The 20,655-nt window shown below is 44.0% G+C and overlaps 1 protein-coding gene across 1 annotated transcript; it reads right to left on the bottom strand.

The window, feature by feature from the left end:
• Window positions 1-8,958: 8,958 nt before the first annotated feature.
• On the bottom strand, window positions 8,959-20,634 carry SCPEP1 (serine carboxypeptidase 1). Its single transcript, XM_082294175.1, has 13 exons — window positions 20,566-20,634; window positions 19,492-19,637; window positions 18,540-18,629; window positions 17,686-17,841; window positions 17,151-17,225; window positions 16,860-16,932; window positions 15,897-15,934; window positions 15,585-15,713; window positions 14,057-14,141; window positions 13,177-13,290; window positions 12,395-12,532; window positions 10,931-11,094; window positions 8,959-10,804 (listed from the first exon to the last, which is right to left on the bottom strand). The coding sequence occupies exons 1-13, from the start codon at window positions 20,615-20,617 to the stop codon at window positions 10,739-10,741; spliced, it is 1,326 nt and encodes a 441-aa protein (XP_082150301.1). The 5' UTR covers window positions 20,618-20,634; the 3' UTR covers window positions 8,959-10,738.
• Window positions 20,635-20,655: the final 21 nt, after the last annotated feature.

Here is a 20,655-nt window from a genome sequence, read left to right as displayed (position 1 = left end):
TCAATCAACAACACAGTGACAGCAATACAATTCCCCACATAGCCACCCTCAGAGAGATAAGGAGCTGATTCCAGAGCCTCTGCCACTTTGATCTTCCTTTATTTTTATAAAAAAACATGGAAGAGTTCTCCTTTCCCTCACTGATGTACTAAACGGTCTTTCCAGTCTGGAAAAAATAAAAAATCAAAGTGCAGAAATCAGATATGAACCTTGGGAAGCAAAGAATTTCTGAAGAGATGTGAAAGGGAAAAGGGGAGCAGAATATTTGATCAGCAAACTTCTCTGCAGCTGTCTAGTTAGAGCAGAATTCTTAAGACGTGGGGATGTTTAGCTTTTATCTTGAGACCCTTGAACTCTTCAGGTTATGTGGAGATTGAGCTCAGCACAGCCCTTGGGGGCACCTATTCAAAAATGTGTGAGCTGGTACACCTCGGAGTTGTGGGAAGCCACCTGTGTGGAATCAGCTCCTGTTAGTCTAATTGCTCTGAAGTGAGTTCAACCTCTTCAAAGGCTCAGAGCACATCTGTGTTACTGTCCCACTTCATTTGCTGAGATTGTCTCAGTAACTCCTTGCTCTGACTTCCCTCTCCTTGTGCAGGTAGGCAGCTGTGCAGGCCCAGACTGGGAAGTGGAGTCACAAAAAATATTGTGGTAGAAAAAAAAAGGGAATATTCCTGTTTGTCAGGACCAGAGGAGGAGTTCCCCCACCTCAGAGGGGTTGTGCTCAGTTTCATGAAATCCAGTTAATTTCCACTGACTCTCCTTTATCTTATTCTGGAAGATGAAGGAACTTGGTCTAGATATGCAAGTAAGGGGCAACATGGATTTAGACCAAAACTGTCAGCATTAAAATCTGTGTCATTTTTGCACTAATTTGGAAGGGGTGGATGCAGGAGAAGATTTGGGTTTAGACACTATGGTTTGGGGAATTAGTGCTGAAGTCCAAGAACTGCCACAGACAGCCTGAGTGCCAGCAAGCACTGGAATGAAGCTGGTAAGAGAGCTGTAGAGGTTGTAGACGCTGTCATTAGAGACAGCTGAATATGTTGAGCAAATATCTGACAGCTGGGAGATGATTTGATAGCACTGAACACAGGAGAATTGGGATGAGAGATACTGTCAGTAAAGGTCTGGGATCTTAAATCTGGGGGTGTCCCATGGGGGCTAAAATCAGGACAGTGAACCAAACACGTGCCATGCACTTGCTGAGCAGCTGCACTGCCGAGGTGAAGTTTGTAAGGCTGAATCCAGGAGGTTGTTTTTTATTTTCAGTGGTGTAGCTGGCACTGCTCCTCGCTCATCCCTGCTTCTCCGCTTCTAGGTAGGACATGCACCAGTGGGCTATTTTTCCTTACTGGCATATCAAACTACTTGTTTAATCAGAGATATTTGGAAACTTCTTCATTTGACTCATGAACTATGTGAAATAAGTATTTTACATGCTGCCAATCTGGTTTCCTGAACTTGAAATATGACTAGTGGTGATGCTACCATATTTGCCTGCTGAGAATAAATAGAGGAAATATTTCATTGCATACCACAGGCCATGGCTGTCGTTTGCAGGATTTCTTTACAATCAGCTGCTTTTCCATCAATGTCAGTTCCACTTACACAGCAAATTGTAATCTGGTGTCAGAAACAGCATCTAAGGAGGGCACTCTCCAGGGCTGATGGCCTTATCTACAATTCTGGTTGTGTTCCAGCAACATCCTGAGACCCAGCCCTTAAGAACAGCTTCATAAGTACAATTTCTCTTTATAATATCCACAATATAGCTCTCCTTGAATATTTAAATTCTCATAGTCTTACTGTATTTTGAATCAAATCCTGTTTCCCGCTGACTACTCTGATTAATAACATAACAGATGTGTCTTATCAGCTAGACATTCTCTTTAAATGTCACAAACAACAGGTAACAGGCAGAAATAACCAGTTTATTAACACCCTTGCCTCTGAGAAATTAAAAATATTACTTAAGAGGTAATGGAGTTTTCTCAGACTAGCTTAATTAGGTACAGAACAGAAGCAAGATACTTGATTTTATTTTTTTCTGTCTTTTCTATAATCTATTTTTCTATTATAAAAAGTTCAACAACAACAAAAGTTAGAAATTTTGGTAAAATGTTTCTACAAGCAAGGATCTTCCTTTGAAATTTTCTAGGTGCTATGGGACCTCACCTTGTAAAATTTTAGTGGTTTAATTTTACACAGTAGGAATGCTCTTGCTCGATTTCAACAGCATTCTTACCAGATGATGAATTAGGCATGAGCAAAACTCAAAAAGATGAGCCCAGTTAGAAAGCAACTGCACATTAATGCATTATTTGTTTCTTCTTCCAGCACATGTACTACTCAAAGACCAAACTACCTATTCTCCCGAAGTTACAGCTAAAATTAAACAATCGTCTGTCACGGTTCACATACAGCTGATTCCACCGTGAATTCATAGGATCAAACGAATAGTCCCTAGTGTTTCCAGGGACAGCACCACGGGTGCAGATGCCAAGGCCAGCGCGTTCCCCCGGCATTCCGAGGTCTCCTTACTCCACCGAGTGGCCGGTCACTCCACTGCACGTGTGTCACCGCCTGCCGAGGTTGGCAAGAAAAATAATATGTAAAGCAGAGGTTAATGGACATGATTTCTCCCTCTTCCATGTCCCACAGTCCTCCAGATGCCCTGGGGCCAAGCCTCTCTTCTTGGTACATTCCAGAAACCTCCCTGCTGTCTCAGCAAAAGGACAGCACCTGCCCACTTTTCTCTGACCATCTCCGAGCGGCTGGGCAGGCTTAACATTTCCCTCAGATTTTAACGTGCAATGGCATCTGGCAGTCTCTTGAAAGCAGTAAAATGTTTAAAGCTGTAGGACAACCCTGTGAAAAGCAGACCCAGTGTAGTAGCAGTAGTCAAGCTATTTTCAACTTCTACTCCAAAGAGGGCTGTCAAGTGACACACAGACATTCCTCTCTGGCTCTAACGAGCACTAAGACCTGAGCCCCAGATTCCTGAAGACCTTTTTTTTCTTCCTTTCTGTCCCTCAATTAGTTAAAAAAATAAATGAATCATCTAGAAAATCATCTAGCAGCTGTAACAGACTGAGGATGCATCAGCCAGTGTGGTTTTTTAGCCTAACTCACCCATAATACAGCATATAAACTGTTAAAAGTAATCTTTTACTGCTTCAAATGAAGTCACTACAATTTTGTTTATTTTGTCCCATCCAAGATGGATCACACAGCATCTGAATAAATACGTTCCATCTGCAGTTTTAGTAGAGCTAACTACAGGAATGTAATTCCCAGATATTGGTGTATTCAGCAAAGAGAAATGGGAGGGAATAATAAAATTAAAACATGATATACCATACTGATGCTAATGTCAGTCATCACTTGTTGTGTCTCCAAACAGATTGTGTGAGATGAGTCCAAGCTGGCTAATAATGGGAGATAAAGGACAGAACAAAAATATTTATACAGGCGAATGTAGGTGCAGCATCATTATTGCTGTGACTAGCCACAGACCAAGTGGGGCTAATGCTGATGAGCACAGTCTGGTTCAAAGACACACTGCAACCAGCTTGTAGAGAAATAGCCCTGAAAAGGAGACTTCAGGAACAGAGAAGCAATAGAAAAGCAGCTTAACCAGGCTGGTTCTAGCAGCCTTTATAGCTGCCCTCAAAAATGACTGTGGTAGGCATTGTCAAGTCTAGGGACTACAGCTTGCAGATGGAATTATTCCAGCTGTCTCTTACACTTAGTTGGTTCACAGCATTTTAAAACTGATTCAGCCCTATTCAGAACAGTATCTACTTATAAATGCTGGTGTTGAAACTGGAGGATAAAAACTAGGGGAGAACAGAAATGAGCTCTTGGATTTGAATCAGCTTCAGTAAAAGTGTGAGGTTTGCCTCTCTGCTGTACAGTCACTGTGGCCTTGCTTTTTCAAGTCCCCTGTGAATCTGTAGTTGTGTTTGCCTACGTGACATCCAAGTGAAATTTGGACAAGTCCTACATCCTAAACCTTGCCTTACCACAAATGTACTTTGGATCCAGATTTGTGCAATAATTAGATGGAAATACTGAACAGCAGAGCCACAGTGACACATTAGCTGGAATCTGTATGTTTTCAGTCTTCTGAGACACAATACTGTGCCCTTATAGTGCCTTATTTTCCAACCTCAAGTAGGTTAGGAGGAGGGAATAAAAAAAGGCATCGAAGTATGTGGGGTATGCCCAGCCCCCACCCTGGAGGGATCTCTGCTGAGATAAGAGATTTCACAATCGCCCAGCAGGACTCCCTGGAAAGGCAACCACTTTGGTCACGGTGAGAAAAGACAGACCCACAATCCTTCTGTAACCCACTGGTCTGTTCCCATCCCAGATCCTCTGTAATCCATTGGTCCCTTACTGATCCCCTGTATCCCTATAAAAGCAAGCTCTCTGGGGCCCCACAGAGAGAGGGTTCTCGTCCCTGACTCCCCCCTTCGCCGGAGGGGACCAACAATAAAGCTACCTTCTGTGCAGAACCAGCCACACGAGCCTTCTCGTCTCTCTCTCTGGTCTGGCTTGGCCTGGAGGCTGCCCTGCAGAGCTGAGCTGGAATCACAAGCTGATAATCACTAAAGAACTGACAGTCTCTGCACAGGCCCTCCTGCCAGCAGCTGAGAGAAGACACCGGGCCTCGGGAAGGCGATTCCTTTCGGGACCATCTCTCCTCTTCCTGGGTCAGAGCTGCTGACCCCCTTCACCAGCTGTAATAGAAGTATGCTTTAGAATATGTCCTGAAGATTAACATTTTGGGAGCATTTCAGACCAATGCTGGAAGTTCCCAACCGGTTTAGACCATTGGTATAGTTAGTTCAATAATCAATTCTGCTAATGCTTGCCACTGAATTACTTAAACACAGGTGACAAGTAATGGTCAATATATGAAACTTGTAAGGATGCTTTGCTTTCCTTGATAATGTTTTAGGTGACTGGTTGAAAACTGCTGCATTAGGCCATGCATGCTAATACACCTCTGCTCCTGCAGATCCATCCAACGTGGTTCTCTCCTACCTCAATCAGCCACCAAAAAGAAAAGAAATCCTCTCCAAGCAGTGACCAAATAGTTCATTTGTTCCTCCACAAGACATACAACTACTCCTTAACTATCAAATCTATTACACAGCAAATGCCAAAACCAGGTTCAGAGAAACTTTGTGAGGGTGAACTCTGCTCTGTTCAAATTCTTACTGTTTCTGCATGAGTTTGTGGGCCAGATAAATTACTACTCCATCCCTGAATCCCTTCTGGAAAAATGTTACAGCAGGGATTACTGTAACAAGCATATATCAAACCAGGAGTTCTGTGGAAAGGAAATATATGTGGACAGATTGGTGGTAGATGTTTCAGAGATGTTTATTTCTCCAGCTGCATGGCCGGGGCTCTGCTCAGGAACCCCGCAGTCACGGGACCCGAGGGCCCTTGCCCACACCGGGGAACACAAACCAACCAATGGGGAATGAGGCTGACCAGGGGCAGGGAAACCTCGTGTCTCACCCCCAGCGCCCCTCTCCCAGGGCTCCATGGCAGGGGGGAGGAGACCCCAACATCTCACCCGTTTTATTTTAATAAAAGGAGAATGAAAACAACTGGATAAACATAACAAGAACAGTTTCAAGACAAAACAAGCCATCCTCCTGAGTCCTTAAATGTCCAAACAGATTCTGTGGAACATCTTAGGGCTGACAGAAGGGAGACAGAACTCTCCAGGCATGCTTTGTGGGGAAACTGAGGCAGGAGAGGGTTTAATTTATTCCCTCCCTCTTTTCATCCCCCCCTCGGCATCGGAGAGGAATTGTAGGGAAAGGGAATTGTATAGGGAAGCCATGGGGTGAAAAACGGATTAGGAATAAACTGGGGATGGGGTAAACTTAGGAAAGGGTTCATATTGGGTATAGGGTAAAAGGGGAAAGTAGGCTGTGGGTAGGGAAGTTGCTGGGACGGATATTGTTTATAATTTTGTGCATAACGGCTGCCTTTGACGGGAATACCTCCAGGCCCAGTAACATTTGCTGCTTGTAAACCCTTCTTTCCTTGCACTATATCAAATTGTACAACTTCGCCATCTCCTACACTTTGCAGGTAATTTTTAGGGTTATTCTTTTTAATGGCAGTTCTATGGATGAATAAATCTTCCCCCGTATCATCTCGTGTTATAAATCCATAGTTGTTTTTTACATTGTACCATTTCACAGTTCCTGTAATTTTCATTGCTATAACTCCTCCTATCACGCGCTTGCGTGTTTGTCGTGGCTGCTGGTCCCGCGTGGCCGCCGCCTCACCGACTCCGACGTCTCGGCCGGGCCCCCGCGTTGCGGCTGCTCCGCGCTCTCCGAGCGGCGCTGCTCCGGCGCGTGTCTGGGCTCTGCGCGGCCCCGCGTTGCCATCGCCGCTGGCTCCGTGCCCTGTGAGTGGCTCCGCTCCACAAACTCCATGCTGCTTTGAGTGTGGCCCCGTTCCGGCTCGGCGCTGCGTGGCTTCTCGTGTCGCTGCAGAAACCGCCGCTTCTCCCTCCGCAGGGCTCTCCGAGCCGTGTGCTCAGAGCGGGCTGCCACGCCGATGCCCGGTTCCTGGCTGCTCGTGGCCCACGACACCCACGGCGCCTGTGGCAGCGCTCCCTCACTCGCGGCCGCGTGGCCGGGGACTCCGAGACAGGGATGGGGTCTGCGATAAGGCACGGGCTCCCGAGGGGGCTGGGCACATCCAGCGCAGGCACCTCCGCCGGCATGGCTGCAGTCACACGCTCCTGGGATGGCGGCCGCGCAGTCTCGGCCACGGGATAAGTATGATCTTCTGCTTTAGGGGTAATGGGACCATACACATGCTCCTCAAGACCTTCCCTGATTATAAGGTATGCACGAAAAGCTTCTCTTTGATCACTTACCTTATCCCAGATCTCATCCCAGAAACACCCCTCACAAGATCCAGGAGGTTCGACACCAAAAAGTAAGTCTTGAGAAATATAGGAGAACCTTTTGAAAAGCCAGTTAAAAAAATGTTCTACATCTCCTGGTTGCATTACTTTTTTGTTTTGTTGTTCAAGGATTCCTTTTACTTCTAGATACATTTTTTTCTGTGGCTCAGAGAGTCCCATTTCCCATGATTCTTCCATAGTCCAGAGAGAATATCCAAACCAAGATGAGAAGAGAGAGGTCTAGAGTGGTTTTTTACTCACAAATTTTCCTCAGGGATCGGTGTCTTGCTCGCATTCGTCACCAGTTGCTACTGCGGGGATTACTGTAACAAGCATATATCAAACCAGGAGTCCCGTGGAAAGGAAATATATATGGACAGATTGGTGGTAGATGTTTCAGAGATGTTTATTTCTCCAGCCGCATGGCCGGGGCTCTGCTCAGGAACTCCTCCAGTCACGGGACCCGAGGGCCCTTGCCCACACCGGGGAACACAAACCAACCAATGGGGAATGAGGCTGACCAGGGGCAAGGAAACCCCGTGTCTCGCCCCCAGGGCCCCTCTCCCAGGGCTACATGGCAGGGGGGAGGAGACCCCAACAGAAAAACATGAATATGTCTCAGGGTTCAGAAGTGACACATAAAAATTGTGCTGCCATACTTAAGAATATTTACAGGATAATAGACACAACATGACAATGAAGAAGTGCTCCAAGATTTCCATCTTGCCTCAGAATTTCCTCAGACATTCTTCTTTTGTTGTGGCTTTGAAAGAAACTTCTAGGTTTCTTTCTCTGGCTTGGAAAAGGCAGATAGTTATAGAAAGCCAAAACTGTTCATGCTAAAGCAGCAGTACTGAATTACTGATTTTTAACAGAAATTTGTTTCTGTGAAAATTACCTGATAGTGAGCAAAATAAGTCAGTGGCTGTCAGGCTACCTATGCAATCAGAGTCTGCAGCTGTAGAGGATGAAATACAAACACTGAGCTGTTTTCTTCTGACTGATCCAGCATCTGTAAAAAATCTTAGTAATATTTAGAATGAATCACTCTAATGGATTTGCCAAGTTACTGCCCTTATCTGGAAAAGGCACAGTGCATGAAATCAAAGTGGACAAAGTATGTCACTGCTAATCAGATACACAGTGGGACTTGAACTCCTTTCAAAGCAACTGATCTCCTACAGCATCTGCTGGACAGGTGACCTACCTTTGTGATGATCTAGAGCTGTGACACATCAGTGACAAAGCCTTTGCTGGAATAAAATGAATCTTCCTTGATGCTAAAGGATTGCTGCTTTGTTGTTTGCATTTAAATGAACCCTAGTTAAAAGCCTGTCTCCATGGGCAAGTGTTTTTATTCTAGCATATTTATATTTGGCATAGCCCCTAAACCCAACAAATGGTTACCACCAGCCTTCTTGACGCCATCTTTTTTCCTCACAAGCTGTCTCTGCCAACAAAAAAACCTGCAGAAGCTAAAACAAAGCAGGACAAGGAACAGATGCTTCAGGCCTGTGACTGAGCACCAGCCCATGGCAATGTGAATCAATGTCCCATTTGATAAAAAAGGGTGAGTACAGCACTAAACGCTGCTTTCTGGAGAGACCACCTTCTCAATTAGTTTCCTCTATCAAGCCCTATAGTATTAATTTAGGATTAATGCATAATATTGTATATAACAGGACTGAGGACCAGCCAACTCAAACTGCTGTCATGGTTTAACCCCAGCCAGCAAACAAACACCACAGAGCTGCCTACTTATTTCCCCCCCCCCAGACGGATGGGGGAGAGACTGAAGGGTAAAAGGGAGAAAACTCATATGTTGAAATAAAGACAGTTTAATAGGCAACAAGCAAATCAAAACAAGGAATTCATTCACCACGTCCCATGGGCAGGCAGGTGTGCAGCTGTCTCCAAGGAAGCAGGGCTCCATCACATGCCACAGTTACTTGGGGAGACAAATGGCATCACTCCCAAGGTCCCCCCTTTCCTTCTTCTCCCCCAGCTGAGCATGATACCACCTGGTCTGGGACATCCCTTGGGTCAGTTAGGGTCAGCTGTCCTGGCTGTGTTCCCTCCAACTCCTTGTGCTCCCAAAAGGCCCCTCACTAGTGGGGTCTGGTGAGGGCAGAAAAGGCCTTGCCAGAACTGCTCAGCCACAACTAAAACAACCCTGTGTTATCAACACTGTCTCCAGTACACATCCAAAACATAGCCCATACTATCTACTAGGAAGAAAATTAACTTTATCCCAGCCCAAACCAGCACATTACCCAGGCAAAAACATATTGATTTGCTTGGCAAATTATTTAAAAATACTCCTGGAATGCAGATAAGCAAATTTACACACTGGTAGCAACCTCCTCTTGTTCGTCTAAAAGCCAAAACAGAAAAGATGTCATTTTCAAGCAGTGAAATCAATGTGATGCTGAAGAGAGATGAATTAGACCTATTTATTGAAAAAAGCATTTAAAAAACCAAATCTGGATTTGCATTGCTAAAGTTCTCAAGAATACAAGAAGGGAACACGAAAAGAAAAGCAATTATTAAGTGCCAGTAGTGCAGCTACTGGGTGATTGCATGTGTGTTCACACAGCATTGTGCCTCAGTTCTTGCTAAGACAGTGCTATCAGGTATTTCATGACAGTTTCAGTAGCTAGAGTAATTGAGAGATCGCTATTTATTTAGGATTCTGACAGTTGGAAGGAGCTGTTGTGCCTCCTATCGGACACCAATAAAAAACAACTACTTCATGCTCCATAGCAAAGTCAAATGATGTCTGACCAAGTCTCTTCTTGACTATGCATTATAAAAATAAATGTTGCAAAATAATAGGTCTCTGCAAGACTTAAAAAAATCTCTAAAAGACATGGGTCAAGATTTTGTATATCCTTCCTTTAAACACTCCTATTGTCTTTCAGAATTATGCTGTTACTGCTCAAATAATGCTCCTTTCCACTCCCCAGGCTAAACCCAGAAGGTTTTAAGAGGTTTCTGTCTGTTGGGACTCTTTGGTATAACAAGAGGGTATTAACAGACCTTCTGCTTCAGGATACAGAAAAGCAGGAATTCCTGCTGGATATGCTTCAGGTGTTGAGGCTAAAGGCAAAGTTTGAGTAATGGGCATTAAGAAGAATGAAAACAAGATTCAGATGAAAATGGTCAAAATCTCCTCTGTGGGATATTCTTCTCTCTCCATAGCACAGGAAGTCTGAAGAATCCTGGATCCTAATTCAGGCACCTCAGCAAGATGAGATGGACTGTGATTCCTCTAGGGCAGGTCCTCTCTGTCCTGGCATTTCCATGTCTTCAGCTTGTAATGCAGCCAGGTGACTCAAGCAGAAGCCTGAAGACAAAGGAAGGAACATTCCACAGCCTCATGAAGCAGGTCAGCTCTCCCAGAGGAACACAAAGTAAATCAAGTCAAATCAGTTTTACTCTTGGCGTGCAAACAGACAAGGGAGCATTCAGGGAAGGGCAAGAGCACAAAATCCTTCCAAGGCAAAGGTTCAGGGCTTGTTCTTTATGACAGGGGACTTCCCTCTGGAAGAGTCACTTACGAACAGTGTTAAGGCAGCAAATCACAGCTTAAAAATTAAAACGTGGTAACTCATTCAAGGAAAAAAATGCCTTTCCACAAGCACTTGTGCACAGTATCAGAAAGATGAGGAAGGCTGTGTGTCCAAACAGCCACTGTGCCTCCTTTGGCTTAGGATCCTGGACTCACACTCCTCCAGTGCCCTGGTGCTGGGCAGGAAGCCAGACCAGCTGACCTTCCCTCCCCTAGTGCTGCTGCTGGGTCACCATCCTGAGCATTTTGAGTGCCATCTCTCCTTGGTCAGCTGGTACCTAGCACAGAGAAAAGCATAGAATAAGCAGCTGCTATAAGGAAGAAGACAGCAGGTGCTCAGACAGCAGCTACACACACATCTTCTGTCTTCTTGCTGATTCCACCCCAAGGACTTTATTATTTACCATGTGCCCAGCCTTGAGAATCCAGAAGAAAGCCAAGTTCTCATAGGCCTTGTGGAAAGCAGCTGTCTCAGTGGATGCTGGAGACACGTACAGTGCCTTCCACCTCTTCTGGCTGAACTGGTCCAAGTCAGGCCATTTCAGTTTCCGGATCCATGCCTCCTGGCCTGTTGGAGGTAAGAGATAGGATTGATTACTAATACTTGGTAATTACTGATAAGTTCGTTCCACAGCAGCTTGGGAGGCCAGTTCAGCTGGATGCCCACTGTACTGGATACCAGTACAGCAGAGTTAGCACAGAGTCTGTGTGCTCAGATCCTAAAAACAATTTTGTTATGCCTATAAAAATTCAGGACAAACTGAAACAAACCAATGGTGGGAAGAAGGGAATAAGTAAACAGTGAAGGTGTGTATGAAATGGACTTAGGATTGCAAAAGTTGAACATGTGCTTCTTGGAGGCTCTGCAGCCCTAGAAATTCCAACGTATTTCGCTTTGCACATCAAACACCTTGAGTATCCTGCCATGGAGAAGGATCAGCCATACCAAGTCCCCCTCCTGGAAATCAGAAGAGGCACTATTTCTCTATTTGTTAGACACTCATTGAGGGGAGACTGGAAAGGCTTTCTGTTTCCAGGTGCTGCTAGAGAAGGTGGAGGTCAAGACAGCAACAAGATCAATTCCAGGACTCCAAGGGGGACAAAGCTTTAGCCTACCTGTGAACTACTGGAAGAATTTACATGTTAACTACAGCTCAATTTTAGACCAAAACATGATAAACTGGAGCACTACTAACTGCTAATCTGTTTTGACAGCCTAAATACTCTGTTTCCTGGATTTATGGATTGCTGTGTTGTTCATGAAGGGCATCTGAATATCTAAGTGGGCAGAGACAGACAAAGAATAAAGCCTTTCACAACATAGGAAGGTGTTTGTGGAGTCAGTGAGAAAAGACCGGTGGAAGGGAGCACAGCAGCCTTGTGAGGCTTTTCAGCATCACTTGGCCTGGCTCCCGAACTGCCCTTGGACTAAACCAGCATCTTGCAAGCAGCAAACAAAGCCCAACATGTGCAGGAACCTACACTGAGAGCAGGTGTGATCACTCTTCCACTGCATCCTCCCTCATTAATTACCAGCATTCTTTGCCTATGAATGAGCATACACACATGCACATCTATGTGTCTATCCAGGAGGATTAAGTGAATTATTAGCATCACTGAAACAAGCAATTAGTGATGTTGCAGATCCATTTCTCAACAGTATAATGAAGGTAAAGGATTTGCCTCTCTCAGAAGGAAATAAGCAAAACATCCTAAGTGCTGCTCATTTATGACTGTATTATTTAAGCATTGCTAGTTAGATAAGAGTTTTGCCCAGGAGACTGGAGAAATCTAGGTACCAATATACTGACAGCTCCACATTCTACTCATCACGTTCTGTTTCCACCCCCACTCAAGAAGTTCCTTACCCATGGTGTCAACAATGAGGTCCAGCTGCCCATTATAGACTGTAACACTGACATTGGCTGCCAAAAGCTGATCAACAATATCAATGACAGGTTTCATGAAGTCCTCAGCCATGTTCTCAAAGACCTGTCTGGACTGACCTGGTTGGAACCAGAAAGACAAATTTTAAGTGACGAAGGATGTCATTCTGAAGCTGGGATAGAGGCATAGGCTAAAGATTCTAAAATGGAGTTCACAGCTGCATATAAAACAGTCCTAGCCCAAAGTGGCACCAGTGATTTATCAGTTTAAGGAACCAGAGGACCAGAGAGCAGCTGTGCTCCCACTGGAACTCACAGACAGGGATGTAGCTTCCAGCTCCTATTTACACACAGGGTGCTGGCATCAGTCCTTTAAGCCTTCCTTTCTGTTTACACCCTCTCCTCCATATGATACGTCATTACATGACACCAGACTTCTGGCAGAGAAAAGCTGACAGGAATTTCAGCAAGATTGCATGACAGACAAAAACCAGTTGCTAAAATACAGAGGATCTTCCTCCCTCCCCCTGTATTTTCAGTTACTTGGCTAAAGATAGATACAAGCAGCAGAATCAGAACCAGAACCACATCTGCCCACAGGCCTGCCCCATGACATCTTCATTTCTGAGAACAAACCCCCTTCTTAGCCCCATGGGTAACGACAATTGAATGTGACCAGTTGTCAGAGTATTTTCCTACAGGATGCAGTACTGTAAACAGCGGTAATGGACTCATCAGGTGCACACTAGCAGACAGGAAAGTACCTCCCCACTTCACACAGTCAGGAATGATCATCAGCTTCTTTCTGATGGGCCCATTCATCAGCTCATCGAGGCTGCTCTGATGCATTTTTCTGACATGGCGCTGGTAAAGCCGCACTGAGAAAAGAGAGAATACACTTTGATCAGTGGCACATTTAAGACCCCATCCTGCACAGATAACAATTTTCAGTATCAGTCATAGCCAACAAACCTTTTTCTAATGAAAATGCACCACCACAGAGAGCGATTTGCTTACTTTTACTAGAAACCACTGAAGTAAACCCTTATTTAAGGCAGGATGATACAGGAAGAACCCATCCGTTCCTACTTTTGCCTAACTCTGCACTTTTTCTGGGCATCAGCTTCTGCTTTAACCACTTGGCTCTTCTCAACAGACCAGTTATTTTTGAACTGCAGTGTTTTACTTTCAGGAGTTAACTGCACCTTCCCTTATGAAGGCAACAGAAAAGAGCTTGAAAGAAACTCTACACATGTGTTTTTCACATTGATACAAAAAAACTGTGGAGCAAGAGTCTAATCAGACTGTTTATACTGATGAGACATTTTTGTGTCCTGTTGTAAAGACAGAAATGAAAGACAGTAAGAGGAAGTAACTTAAAAGGTCATAAAATGATGTTGCAATTATACTGACTGCTTCCTTGCTGTAATCTGTGCAGGATGTATAGGTGGAGGTGTCATCTATAGGGTTGTTCCACATTCCTATCTGTCTCAATTTATGCAACAGCAAACAAGTTCTGCTTGGGAGAATATCAACATCCATTTTAAGGATGTGCTACATTGAGGCTCTTTCCACTGCCAAAATTGAAGGTATGTGAATGGAAACACAGGACTTCAGGAGTTCAAGTATTTAAATACAACTTACTGAGATGGAGATTTTCTTGTTCATCTGATTTCAATTCTGGAACCTCCTTAGTCAAGATGTTATAAAAGTTCACATTGTCTGTGTTCTGAAAACACAAGAAAATTTCAGTAACACTAATAAAAACATTTCTCAGGTACAAGGAACAGTGTTTCCTGAAAAGAAGAAAAAAAAAAAAAAAAAAGAGATAAGTAAATCCTAAATAAAGGACCCTGTGACCTGCCAATTTACCTGCACACCAGAAGATACTTGTGGTAAAACTTTAGCTCTACATTTGCTTTGAGAAGTGGGAAAGAGATTCCTCAAGTCTGTATCATTCACACATGGGTTGTGCCAGAGATGTTATTTACTCCTCTGAAGCAGAGGTGAAGCTACAGGAAGCCTTACCCTGCATTACTCATGACAGAGAGCTGCAGTGCCAGGTGATGCTTTCAGACAGCCCCTACTGCCAGGTCTAGTCTGGTGCTGCTCTTGCTCAACATCCTTTCAACCTACAAGCCTCCAAAATCTAAAATGCTTCCTTGAAAACATGGTGATGGGTATGAGCCACCCCTCTGCTGGAACTGCTGGCAGCTGGATGTGCCCAAACATTGCAGATTGGCAGCTCTGATGCAGCTGACAGAGGCTGCCTGCATCCAAGGACAAATGCAGGCAGTGTTGCCATTAGAGAAGTTACTCCAGATTCTTGAAGTCCTGCTTTACTTGATTTTTGAGTTTTTAAAGGTCTGATGCTTAGGTAAGAAATCATCTCACAACAGCAATCCCAGAAGAACTGCAGTGCCTTCACCCGCCAGCACCATCACAACTGAGGGGAGAAGCCAAGTTGATTTGAAAAGTAAAACAGGAACCAAAAGTTCCTTCCAAACAGCAAGAAGTGAAACCACCTATGTGCAAGGCACTGTCAGCTACGAAATTTAAAAAAATAACAACAAAAACAACTCCAAATACAAGAGCAAAAAAAAGGGAGTGGTTCCAGATTAGCCTTTCTGTCCAAGGAAGCCAGAGTCTTACATGTACTAAAGAATGAGCTGTAACAAAGAATGAGATTTTGGAGCAACCTTTTGACAAGAGAAACAAAAGCAAATGCTGGAACTTTCTAAGTAACGAGATGCAGTGCCACAGTAACAGACCATAACTTGAGGTTCCTTTCCATCCTATTTTAGTTCTTCAAATAGAGATGTGTGCTTAACTTGAAATTTGTGTCTTGCTGGATGCAGTGTTCAATATTCAAAGCTTTCCAGAAGATATAGCTTATTTAATTTGAAACTGTGGGAATCAAGAGGACTAGTTAAATGCTGAAACCTCAATGCAATACTGGAAGACCACAAGGGCAGTCCTGCCCACTTCTGTCACTCACACGGTGGGGCATAGCGAACACTCCTTTGTATCAGCACTGGGATAAAAAAAAACCTGGCAAAAATGACTGGGCAGAGGGTTGGAGAATTCATGCCAGCTCAACGCTCAAGGATAACTTGAAATCGTGCGCCTCCCCAAGCAGCAGTTAGTTCTTAACGTTAGTCAAAGATCTCACCTCTTCAATGACACCTTCAGCCTTGCCCCAGAGCTCAGTGGCCAGCCCATATTGATTTTTATTTATTGCATCCATTATTTCTTTGGCAACAGCAGTCACCTCTGCTAGACCATTATCATCAAGGAGAGACTGGAAGACAAACACAATGAAGGACATCTTTAATTACAATTCCACATCAATTTATTGCTAACAGCCTCCATGCTTTCAAGGTTTTATTCAGGCCAAGAGGTAATCTTAAGATTCAACACCCATTTGTACTGTATGGCAGCATAAGGGATCAGGTGAGGACCAAGAGATTAAGAAGGTACTTACAGTGCTGTAAAGGTAGGGCCCCCAGGACAGCACAGAGTCTAAACAAACAGAACAGATTTGAGACATCAAATTGACAATCAATCTTTGACATAAGGTTTAACTTACTTTTCCTTTACTGGGGCAACAATATTTATGAGAAAAATAAATGGAGATGAATTAATCAATAAAAAGGTACAGTCAGCTCAGTTTAACCCTAAGGTTATGTACCACAGAGCAGATTCTTTACAAATCCTGCAACAACATTAACCCCCTATGAATTAACCAGTGAAATTTATTTAAAGCAACCAACATATTTTTACCAAAATGTTCTCCACCCAGCATTGCAGCACACTGCCAGAACATGGGCAGAGGTCTAACAAGAGGATGGGAATTATCAAAACTGATCTGTTTGAAAAGTCACAAGGGAAAAATTGAGTTATAAAACAAATCTGCTTTATAACAGGTTTGTTTGTAAATTCTCAAGGATCAGCTGATGGCAGGCAGATAAGAGTTTGTTTGGTATTGTCCTGTGCTGCAGGGAATCTGTGAAGCCTGCCCTTGCCAATCCCACTGAAGGACCAACAGCCCTTTCATTTGCTTTTTGTCCTCCGCCAGACACAAATCCCACTTGCAGCCTTGTGAGTCATTTGGTGGCCACATTTAAGTGCAGGACTCTTACAAAACACCTCAAAGGCTGTGGAGATGTGTAGGGACATTTCACCATCCCTCCACTTCAGATGCAAGTGTGCTCCTCACTGACCTTGCTCTCTGACTTTTCTTAATCTAGATACATTCTAAAGGGAGATTCTTCAGTCACAGCTTGCAAGGCTGAGTATTACTTTTTGATTTACCAGACTCACTAGAGAGTTAATTCACTTAAGGCAGGGATGGAATTTTTGACTTTAGGCACTCATGGGATTATTACAACAACCAACAAAACAAAACAACAACAAATCATCCACAGTCTGAGGAGTTTAGACGTACCCAAAGGAGAAATCCATGAGTCTCCAAGAGCAGTCCCCCTAAAATTGCACTTTATGGTCCCTTTTTGAACAGCCTTGGTGAATAAGAGGAAAAACAAAACAAAGCAAAAAATCAAACCAAGAATCAAATTTTAATTAGCTATTCATTACTCCAGAATCAGTTTTCTCCAAGTGAAAAAAGTAAGTAGCATTGTGAATTAGGCAATAGGGACAGTGTATTCCAGAAAATGAAAGTACTTGTAGAACCCCAGGTTTTAAAGTGAAAAGTGAACTATATGCTCCAAATACTTACCTTGTGCAACTCTAAAGCAACCCCAGCAGCCATTTTACCTCCATAAGATTCAGAGAATATGTAGAATGGGATGGTCTGAGGAGAGAAAAGCCACACAAGGAACTCGCTGGGTGGAGGGAAGAAGATACCTCCAACCATCTCCCACATCCCACAGGATCCAGGCACCAGCTGTTCACCTCTAACTATCAAACACTTAATGTTTTTCTATTTTAAGCTGCACATAAGGTTTCCCTAACATCCTAGGGGTTTTCTGGGGTTGGTTCTAAAGTTTTTTAGAACTATAAGCAGATGTGATCCTATATATGCTGCTTGGATCACTCAACATACAATAATCCACCCCAATGCTTATCTAACTAACCCCAAATTCAAGATACAACTTCTGAAATGTGGCAAATAAGACAGTGGTTATACCTGCACCAAACACTACCCAGCAGCACAACACTGCCCATCTGGAAGTCTGTTCCCTAATTCTTTTTGAATTCTATATAAAAGCAAAGAAAAAATACAACGATAAACAAGAATTCAAATCACTTACCTGGAATTCTGCTCTACACTTGAAGAATTCTCCAAGAAAAACCATCATATCAGAAACTACTGTAGTAAGGTTTTGGGCAAACAAGCTACAATCATCCACATAACTGAATCCAGTGCCCACAGGATTATCCACAAACAAGATACTGGCTGCCTGCAACTGCAGAAGCAGAAGGAAGGTTTGTATAAAACCTCAGTTCAGAACCAACAAAATAAACTTAGTTTTGATAGCACAAATGATTAACTGAGCCAGCAAATCCCTAGACCTGAAAAAACTTGCAGAAAAATTAGGTGCAACATAAAGAACTTCAATTTGCCCAATCTGCAAGCAGAAATAGACCCAAAAAGTCCCAGTGATCGTGGGGCAGGTCACCTAGGGAACTCTGGAGTAATTCAGACTATTGGTAGCTCAGAGCACAAATATATTGCACTAATTAAACTTCCACCTTCACAGGCAGCTGTAATTTGTTTTCCCTTACTGGACCTGTAATTACAAGCCACAGGTTTTACACTGCCAGCCATCCAGAAAAAGCTCTGTGACTGCACACAATGAAGCTGTGATCTGAAATAACACTTTCTACAATTTCCCTGCTGTTTCCCAGACATCTGCATTTCACAATTTCATGGAAGACCAGATATACTTCGTCAAATCAAATTAATATGTCTATACCTCAGTTCTAAACAAGGCTATTCCTATAAGCTAATTTATTAGCCAGAATATATTAACTTGAAATATTATAGTTCTACTGAACTTTAGATGAAAAACTGTTCTGTGTTTTTTTTGCATAGCGATCATCAGCTTATGCAAGCAAATAAACATTTGCAATTAGTAGTTAGAAGCTGAGCTTTCTACTGTACCCAGGTAGTATTTCTTGGTTTCATTTCTTTGTCTAATGGACCAATCTCTTCAAAGTTCCCATATCCACAGCCTGAAGCTCCTGGACCTCCCTGCAGGGAAATACCAAATGACAAAGACGTTAAAAGGCAGCATGGCATAGATATGACAGATGGAAGAAAAATACAAGCCAGCCAGTAAGTAGAACAACAGATTGCAAATTTTTAAAACCAGCTTTTACACTACACATTAATTTGCAGAGCAGGCTCTGTTCCTCATGGTCTTCGGTTATGCACACACATGCCATTTCTGAAAGCAAGAATTCAACAGAGAAGCAGTCACCCTACTTGTGAGAGTTTCTGGTGAGCTGCCTGCTATGTGAGCACAGTTTCAAAACCTTATTTCCTGAATATGGAGTGCAAAAGTTAACTACCTGCTAACCAGGGCTTTGCAAGTCATTAGTTTAATCAGCATGTAGGTTTCACTCTGATGAAGTAACCCAGAAAGAAAAACACCAAGTCCTCAAGTGATTCTATTCAACATTAACTTCTGAAATGTACTGTGAAGAACATGCCACCACTTTTATCAAACTGGGATTGTTTCCATTTAGAAATCATCCTAAATCTCTGATTACTTTATCTACTCTGTCTCTCTGAACATTGTTTAGACTTCAAACTCCCCAGCAAAGGAGCTGTGAAACTACAATGCACAAAAATCACTACTGTTGTATGAAAGATAAGAACAAGCTCTGTTATTGCAATCGAACTTGATGGTGAGCAGTTGAGGACACCCAACAACTGCAGAATGAAATCATCCTTGTTTTTCCCAACCCCAACACCTCATTCACAAGGCAAGGCATTTAGAATCAGGCAGCTTTGAATCCTGTTTCTGTACAGCTGCACAATATCAGATATCAGACTGAACCAGGCGTAGATTGAAAGAATTATTGCTTAGGTGTCTCTCACCAAACCTTACCTGAAGCCACAAGATAAGAGGTAACTCTGTGAAGTCTTGGGTTGGGTTATTTGCATAGTAGAGCCACCAGAACATGTGGGCCTTGTTCCGAACCTCCACATATCCCCACACCTCTTTGGGCTCTTGGGGCTGCCTCAGAACTACACCTTGAGGGGACATAAAAATAACAATCAGCTAGGTGAAAAGGCTCAGCTTTGGCCTTTCCACCAGATTTGTTCCAAAACACTACATTTCAGTCTTGGGTGTGATAATTAGAAGTGCCACTACTATTTAAAAAAATTACTGTAAGAAACCTGCCTGTGCTTACACCCCCACCCACAGCTGAGTTATCGTCAATGAATGAAGTGTGTAATTAAGCGCTTCCTTAACGGAGCCTGGCGTTAGAGCTGCCGCCGGAATAACAGCCCAATTGCTGGAATAATTTGTTCTTGAAGTGTTTTCAAGGCCTGGACTGAAGGAACAGCCCCACTAACCCAAATGGAATAACTCGCACCAGCTACAATTTCGACAAGGATCACAGAATATTCTGAGTTGAAAGTGACCTAAAAGGATCGAGTCCAATCCTTTAGTGAACGGCCCGTATGGGGATCGAACCCACAGCCTTGGCGTTATTGGCTCCATGATCCGATCAACTGAGCTCATCCCAGTACCTTGATCTGGGTATCTGCGGAGACCACGCCATTTCACAGCCCCCAAGGAGAGCAGGTGCAGACAGACAGAGGGTCACTTCCAAAGGAATCCAAAATATAATTTAAACTCATTTAAGTCAGTAAAGTCTGGTGACCTTACGCGGTCAGTCTACTGTCCATCTCGGACACAGAACAGACCTTTGACATTCCATCCCTTAATCTCATAGCAACAGCGCACTGGAGAAGGAGCGATAAGGCTCTTCCAAGCCGCGGTGGCCAGGCTTTGCTACTCCCGCCGGCACTCCCGCCAACCTCTCCGTCCCCTCCGACCGCCACCCCGACAAGCGGAATTTCCCGCGGCTCAGCCCGGCAGCGGCCGCAGGACACAGGAGCGCCGTGCCCGGAGGCCCCGCTCCCGTCCCGTCCCGCCCCGTCCTTCCCGTACCTGCCGCCAGCAGCAGCACGGACAGCACGGTCCCAGCGCGGAGCAGCCCCATCGCTCCCTCAGCTCCCGCGGTCACGGGACCGGCTCCGC

Source organism: Coloeus monedula, assembly GCF_965178545.1.
Source record: "Coloeus monedula genome assembly, chromosome: 19".
Taxonomy (NCBI): Eukaryota; Metazoa; Chordata; class Aves; order Passeriformes; family Corvidae; genus Coloeus; species Coloeus monedula.
This window is presented reverse-complemented; position numbering and strand designations above follow the sequence as displayed.